This window comes from Pelodiscus sinensis, chromosome 19 (genome assembly GCF_049634645.1).
Source record: "Pelodiscus sinensis isolate JC-2024 chromosome 19, ASM4963464v1, whole genome shotgun sequence".
NCBI lineage: Eukaryota > Metazoa > Chordata > Testudines > Trionychidae > Pelodiscus > Pelodiscus sinensis.
Window position 1 is genome coordinate 23,427,957 of NC_134729.1, and position 8,205 is coordinate 23,436,161.

General features: G+C 46.9%; 1 protein-coding gene across 1 annotated transcript in view; it reads left to right on the top strand.

Annotated features, from left to right (window-relative positions):
• Positions 1-7,861, top strand: part of KDM4B (lysine demethylase 4B) — a 194,272-nt gene extending 186,411 nt beyond the window's left edge. Inside the window, exons 22-23 of the mRNA XM_075903063.1 lie at positions 2,480-2,572; positions 4,916-7,861. Coding sequence (XP_075759178.1) covers positions 2,480-2,572; positions 4,916-5,101 — 279 coding nt within the window. The 3' untranslated portion in view covers positions 5,102-7,861. The remainder of the gene's footprint in view (positions 1-2,479; positions 2,573-4,915) is intronic.
• Positions 7,862-8,205: the final 344 nt, after the last annotated feature.

Genomic DNA, 8,205 nt, shown 5'->3' on the forward strand with positions numbered 1-8,205 from the left:
CTGTGCTTCAGCCACTATTCCAGAGGGCATACATCCATGCTGACCGACACTTGTTCATTTTCATCATTCAAATCAGATACCACCAGCTGAAGGTTGATTTTCTCTTTTGGTGGTTCGGGTTGTGTAGTTTCTGCATTGGAGTGTTGTTTTTTTAAGGCTTCTGGGAGCATGCTCCACACCTCATCCCTCCCAGGTTTTGGATGGTGCTTCGGATTCTTAAACCTTAGATGGAGCACTGTAGCTATTTTTACAAATCTCACATTGGTGCTGCCTTAGCCTTTTGTCAAATCTGCTGTGAAAGTGTTCTTAAACAGGTGCTGGGCCATCATTCAAAACTGCTATAACATGAAATACATGGCAGTATGCGGGTAAAACAGAACAGGAGACCTACAATTCTATCCCAAGGAGTTGAGTCATAAATTTAATTAATACATTATTTTTTTTAATTAGCATCATCAGCATAGGAGCATGTTCCCTGGAATGGTGGCCAAAGACTGAAGGGGCATACATCTGACACACAAATACATTGCAACAAAAGTGCCGTGCGAAAACCTAGTCTCACTTTCAGGGGACATTGTAAACAAGAAGTGGGTTGCATTATCTCCTTCAAATGGTAACCAGGCTTGTTCAGTCAATTGCTAACACAGACAAGAAGCAGGACTGAGTGGACTTGTAGGCTCTAAAACAGTGAACACCAACTGGTCGATGGTGAACTGCTGGTCCATGAGGGGCCTCCTCTCCCAGGCGACCGCTGTTTCTGGTGGTGGATGGTGGCTGCCGGGGGAGGGGGCGGAGGGGCGGGAGTAAATATGTGTATATAGAGGGAGCGTGGGGAGGCAGGAGTCTCGGCACACTGCTCTTGCCTACAAGCACTGGCTCCCACAGCTCCCATTAGCCATAAACGGGGAGCTGTGGCCAATGGGAACTGAGGGAGCGGTGCTGACAGAAAGGTGCTGACACAGTGGTGTGTTGGTGCCTTCCAGGAGCAGCATGGGACAAGGGCAGGCAGAAAGACTGGCTCAGCCTCACTGCACTGCTATTCTTCAAAGAATATTTAAATGCTATTTTATTAGAATAAATGTTAATTGGTATTCTATTGCTCAACAATACGATTAATCGTGATTGTTTTTTTGAGTTAATCACGTGAGTTAATGGCGATTAATCAACAGTCCCGTGTACTATTGACTGTAAATCCATGCTATGACAGTGGGGGGGGGGGTTCTTCATAGTTCCCCCCTAAGTTCCCTGTAAGCTGTGCTGCTGAGCAGCTGCCTGCTTCAGGTGCTCCATGAAGCTGTACCTGAAGACCTGCGGCAGCAGGGGAAGGGCTGCCCCTCCCCTAGCTCCCAACTGGCCTGCCCTCCAAGCAGCCGGGGCCACTGGGTTCCAGCCAGGACCCTGCCACAGGCCATGTGGCCCTCACCTGGCTCCTGCCGCAGTGGGGGAGCCGCACCCATGCAGCTGTCTTGCTGCAGGACCTCTATTCAGGCTTTGCCCCATCTGGCTGCAGTGGCCTGGATCCAGCCCCAGCCTCCTCTGGCTGTGGCCTGCTGTCTAGCTGCAGTGGCCCCAATCCAGGCCCCCATCCGCCCATGGCATCCCTGATCCAGGCCTGCTGGCCCCTCATCTGGCTGTCGCAGCTTGGTCCCAGCCCTGATCCTGCAACAGAACCTGGTAGCTTGGTGTCCGCCTGGCTGTGGCCCTCCGGCCTGGTCTCCCATCTAGCCTCATCCCCCATCTGGCCACAGTGGCCCACCACTGGTCCCCATCCAGCCTCATTCCTGTTCCCCATCTGGCCATGGGTCTGGAGGCCTGGCACCCCATCCAGCCCCTGGGTGTTCCCCTACACCCAGGTGCTGCTGCAAGGAGAGAGAGCTGGAGGAGTCCTCTCTCCCTGCAGTAGCCCTGCAGCCCCCACCTCAACCTGGCCCTGCTCCATAGCCTGTGTTCCCAGCCAGAGTCCTCATACCCCTGCACACCAACCTTCTGCACCAACCCTGAGTCCCTCATGGTCAGCCTCACTCTAAACCCCGTACCTCCAGCTGGAGCCCTCACAGCCTTGCAATGTTCTGTTCCAGCCCTGAGCTCCTCATGCCTGGCCGCACTCCAGAGCCTGTACCCCCAGCCAGAGCCCTCTCAACCTTGCCTCCAACCCTCTGCTCCAGGTTTGAGCATCCTCCCGCACTATGAATCCCTTGGCTGCACCCCCACCACATTAATACTGTGATGCATAGCAATATGAAGGTGACTCGTCACGTGTGACTTTCATATTGATGCAGATAACAAAATTCATTCTGCTCGGGGTGGGGAGAAAATTAGAGGAACACTGATTCCCACAGTGTTTTCTGTGTCCCTCAGAAAATCCTGGGACACTTCAGGTCCAAGGAGGTGAGGTGAGGAGAGAATTGTTAGCTTGGGGATGTTGACTTACTAGAAATAGAGGAGCCAATTCACATGATCACTACTGTGCCCTCTACAGGTGGAGTTTGAAGATGGCTCTCAGTTGATGGTAAAACGTGGTGATATTTACACGTTGGAGGAAGAGCTTCCTAAGAGAGTGAAATCTCGCCTGGTGGGTATTAAATCCTTGGGGAAAAAGGGAGGCTGCTTCTCACATGTGCTCATTAGATTTTCTTTTAAAGGCTGTTTGAAAGTGCCCTAAGCTCCCTTTCCCTTTCAGAGCTATCAGACCCTCATTCGCTCCCAGGGTACATGCATGATTGTCAAATGACTAGTGAAGGCCTTTGAAAAGGTTTTAAACAATTCTTGCTCATCAAGGCTTGATTTCTGCTCCCTAATTAACAGATCTTGCGTTCAGTGTACAGCCACTCCCCGAGTTGCGAACAGTCGAGTTACAGCCATTCGCACTTACGACCAAAGCTCCCATGGAGCGGTTGTAAAGGCGGTCCCTGAGTTACGAACGCGACCTGCGCTTACGAACAGCGCGGTTGCGTGTAACTGTGGGGTCCGAGTTACGAACAGTTCGAGTTACGGACCAAGTGTCCGTAACTTGTTCGTAACTCGGAGAGTGGCTGTAGTAGTGCCTGTAGGAGACAGTTACACGGACTCTGCCACTAAAGTGTTGCCACTTGGGGGTGAGAGGATAGTGGTCAAATGAACTAGCCTGCAGAGCCCAGCGGAGTCTTGGAAACGTTGACCCAATGATAGCAGGACAACCCCCCCACTCTTCCCAAATAAACTTCCAAACAGACCTCAGAAATCGCACGGAACACAGAGGACACAATTTTTTGTTTAGCTTCTTCTGGAAGTCCAGCATACATTCTACAACTACACTACATGCCAGAGGTGTCCTTCCCTACTCGTATACACACTCGCACTGCATGCTACCTATGCTGCTTCAGCGGCACAGCTATTTATGCCGATCCTCATCTAAGTGTGAGCCAGCGCAAGCATGCATACGCAAGCAGGGGAATCATCCCTGATAGCCAAGGCATTGTTCCTTGCAGCTGCTGAATTGTTGCTGAATTCGTTGATCTAGAAAATAGCAAGAGCTGATTTGATATTACCGACATTGGAATCTCTGACTTAAGAGTTCCCCCCCCACACACACCTGATGCTGCTTTGACTTTTAAAGCCAGCCGCTCCAGCAAGAGAGTGATGCCCAGAGCATATACAGTGTCTTGCTTGGTTCTAGAAGCCTGTGCTGTCAACTGCTGCATGATGAAGACAAAACCTTTTTGGGGGGCAGGGACAGTGGGGGGATTATGGGAACTGCCATAGCAAGTTCCATCAGAGGTCACCAGTCCCTTCACCTGTCCGATCACTAACACTGTCCTGTGGCCACTGACAGATGCTTGAAGTTGCACATGAAATAAAATGACCCTGTAATGAACATTTATGTGGAATAAGCCATGAAGATCAGGAAGAAATTTCTCCAGTTGGTTCTAAGTTAATTTATGCCATGAAATATTGAAGAGTTTTTCAATCCCCTATAAATTGTTTTTATCCTCTCTAATGTAACTCTAGATGTTGTTATGCATGTAGAGATCTCATTCTTTTTTGACTCCTCTGGTCTCAATGAATCCCACAGGTTAACTATGATGTGTGTAATTTACCGCTGTCCTTTAAGTGGATTCTGGGGTCAGAGAAGCTGCTTGTTTGCTTTTATCAGGTGCACAGAAATTGTTGGGTCTTTATTTAGAAAGTATATTTGATAGTATCTGGCTAGAGCACTACTGTTCGGCAAAGCTGATGAATTGAAGTGGTGAGGGAGGGTATCGTGGAGAGACCACTTCTAGTGGATACTGACCTTCAGGCTTTGCAAGATTTCCAGGGCGACAGACACACACACACATCCCCTCCCTGCTGTGTACATGCCCACACAATGAAAGTGATTAATTCACAATGGACGTGAAACTCTTAATTCCTTCTGTACACCAACTGTTCCCAGAAGTTTTTAGGGTGAGTTCCATGTGTGTGACACGCAAGGTGCTTCAGTGCAGAGCAACTGACTGAAGGAAAGAAGCTCAAGGAAGTAACCACATTTACCAAGAATATAAACCACGCTCTGGTTTGAGAGCGAGAGGCCGTGTATGAGCAATGTCATGTCCTCGTACAACAGACAGACCCCTCTACCTAGGGAAGCAGGAGAACCTTTACCAGGGGCTTTGTACGGTGAATGACTGGCCTGAGCAGACAGACGGGTGGATTTGTGGACAGGAGTTAGAGGGGGGAAGAGCCCCAGCTACAGAAACGAAGCAGGAGTTTTTGGGTTTGGTCCCACAAGCCTAGCATGTTCTTTTGAGCCAGTCCCTTTGCTGTCCCTTTGCTCAGTAGTTCTCTAGTATGTATGCGGTGCAGGGTTCCTTCCCCTGCCCAAGCAGTTTTGTTAACCAGGTGGCTTCTCTCGTGTGCATCTTCCCCTCTAATGACTGTGCTTTCGTGTCTCCCATAGTCCCTCAGCACTGGGGCCCCTCAGGAAGGTGGATTTTCGGGAGACGAAGTGAAGGCGGCCAAGCGTCCCCGAGTGGGGAATTCCAGGAATCCTGAGGACTATGGACAGAACCCAGATTACTTGGCCTTCATGGAGACCCTGCTGCAGACGCAGTACCAACCAGGACCACAGAGCAACATGTTTTAACCTGGATTAATAGTTAAAAAAAAAATTAACCCTTTTCAAGCCTGATGAAAAATAAACCAGGAAACTGTGGAACAAAAGGCCAGCCCTGTGCAATAGCCTGCTGTGAAATCCTTCTTCTGCTCGTGGTTTGGACTGCAAGAAAATCCTGTCTGGCTACAGGCTACCTCTACTCTGTCAGATGCATTGCTGACCAATAGGGAGCTCAACCCCCCATCAGGCAGCGTTTTGCGTGAAGACTTTGGAAGAGTTTGTACTAATGGAGCTTTGTGATTGGCTCCTTTTTTGTAAGGTTTGGAAAGGGTTAACATTGATGAAAAATGAAATGACTCAGATTTTTAAACCACATCAAACTCTTTTGTCTTTAAAAGGTGCTATTTCACTGACTACTGAAGCAGCCTTTGGAATCCTGTTTTCTGTACATACAAATCACCTTTGTGACGTTTTCTATAAATGAGCATTATTTAAAAAAAACCACACACACAAAAATAGGAAAGCGACAATTTCCACAAATAATTTTTTTCTAGATTGTGGCTTTAAAACTGAAAAAAAAAACCATAAAATCATTCCCACTCCTCTCCCCGCAAGTGGAATGTCATTTATCATTGCAGTGGGGAGAGAGAACAGGCACCGTGGGTTGTTTTTTAAAGCAATGTTTTCTTTGTATCCTGGGGAAAGGTGAGGAGAAATGTCTTATAGCCCAAATATTTTTGCAGTCAATGATTCTGTTGGGGGGGGGGGGGGGTTCTGCCCTGTCATCAGCAAAGGGCAACCATTGGAGAAATGGCTGGATATTGGTATTTGCTCCCCTAACACCTCTTCCTTGCCTTTTCCTTCCTCATCTTTGCAGTCACTTGGACTCCGCAGCCTCCCGCAATGCATGCCTTTCAGTTCAGATTTGCCACTTCATTCGTCCCCTCACAGCTCTGGCAGACATGGTTCTGTTGCTGCCACTCCCGTTCCTAGCACAGAATGGAGTGCGAGAGGATTGTACTGACTCTCTGGTCAGCATTTCTCCCACAGGAATCTTTTGTCTTTTGTTTTTCTTTGTTTTTGAGCTGTGCAGCATACAGTTGTGCAAATCATTCCGTGACAGAAGCCTTGGAGGTGTGTCACTGTCTCTCTCCCTCCCTGTCCCCCCATTAAAGAAGAAATTCCCCAAACACCTTTGATTGTTGTGACAAGGAGTGAGCCTTTGAGATGCTCCTAGTGAAGCAGGATGAAAGCTGCATTTGTTTGGGCTGTTTGTGGAGTATTAAATGAGTATTAAAGTCAGAAACAAATCTTGAAATAGTGAGCGAGCAGATCCCCCTGAACATGGTGTGAGCACCTCCTGCTGGAGAGCTGTTGTGGAGCGGTGTTGCATTAAAAAGGCTTGATCCAAAACCCACAAAATTGGTGGAAAGAGGCTCCTATATTGAGGTCAGCAGAGTTTGAGTCAGGTTTGAAGTGGAGCGAAATAATGTAGGGAACTGCAGGGAGATAAGGCTGCTGCAGTGTGTGTATAGACGGGGTGGGGGTGGGGCATGGTACATGCACAGCTCCTATTTAAGCTCACGTTTGTGTCTTTGCCTGTGAATTGACAAAGCTATGCAGGAAACACGTCCTCAGCAATCTTTTCCACTTGAGTCCCTAAAATTCCTGGGCAGAGAGGAACAATATTCTCTTGTCATAGAGTCTATATTTTTAAGTAACCATTTAGACATCTTTAGGGGAGTAAATGGGAGGATCGAGGGTGAATGTGGTAATTAGCATCTTAAGAGGCTGGATGGCTATTCCACTGTCCCGGTCAGTGTTCTTTTTGGGGGGATTAGAATTCCCTTTCCTTGCTGCCTCAGCTGTGAGGTGTTGTGCTCTTTTTTCTTTTCTTTTCTTTTTTTTAAGTTTTCAACTCCTCCAAATGAATCTGCCTCCAGAAAAGCATTAGACTGAATTTATAAAAGAAGAATGTACTTTTTTAAAGAAAAAAAAGGACAAGGTTCTTAAAAGCCTCGGTTCATGTCATTTTGGAGAGAAGAATTAGAACCTAGAAGAAGCCTCTTTCCTTTATTTGCTGCTGCACCTGTGTAGCAATTACTCCTGCATCACTGTATCCTGTTGGCTAGAACATGATTGAAAGGGTAATGTACTTGTATAAAAGAAAAAAATGGATGTTTTAATGTTGCCAGGTCACAGAGAAATATTTTAAACAATCGAAAGAGAATTTAAACAGCAGAGGATTTTTTTGGAAGGGAGGTGGGGTGGGTAAGGTGGGTGGTTGTGAGCTATGGGTGGATTTCCTCTGCATGTTAAAGTCCTGACTTAAGTAGCACCATTACTGTATTCATATGTAGTACCTTTTTAAATACTATTTATATTGTAAAAACAACAAAAAAAAGTGTGTTTCCCTGCCCCATATTCAGCTGGTGAGTTATGTTTAAACGTGAATCTGGAACTGTAGAATGCAATGCCCTTCTTTGTTGCTGGGTTTTTCCTTTTTTGTTTGTTCTTAAAGCCATCGTTTGATTCAGGAATGACTTGTGCAGTTTATCTATAATGGCCACGTGGAAGGTTTCTGTGCATCAGATTATGAAAAAGGAAATAGGAAATGCACACTTCTTTCCCACCCCCAGTGAAATATATTTGTAAGTGTTTGATTACGTGCTATAAAATTATCCATTTTTTTCCCTCTTAGATTAAGGATGTGATGTATTTTTTTGCATTTTTTTTCTTTGCCTCTAGGTTCATAATGAATTAAAGGCTGTTGAGCACTTCAGAAATATACTTTTTAGGAAGTTGAAGTCTCTTCATTTATTTCTAAAGAAAAGCCACTGTGCTGAAGGGCAAGAAATCTCCCAGGTCAAAGTGGTTGGTGAAAGTTGACCAGTAACTCAGTCATGAGAAGCTGAGGTTGGTGAATTGGAACGTGGTCTGCCCCATTTTTCCTAGCATCATGAGACGTGCTCTGCCCTTTCACCCCCTCTCAGTTCAGAATTAAAATAGCAATGATCCACGGTCCAGCAGTTGGTATAGCTGTAGAGATCCCTTCCAGTCTTGTATTTCTGAGTCCGTCAGTAACTATGGGGGGAGGGATAGCTCAGTGGTTTGAGCATTGGCCTGGTAAACCC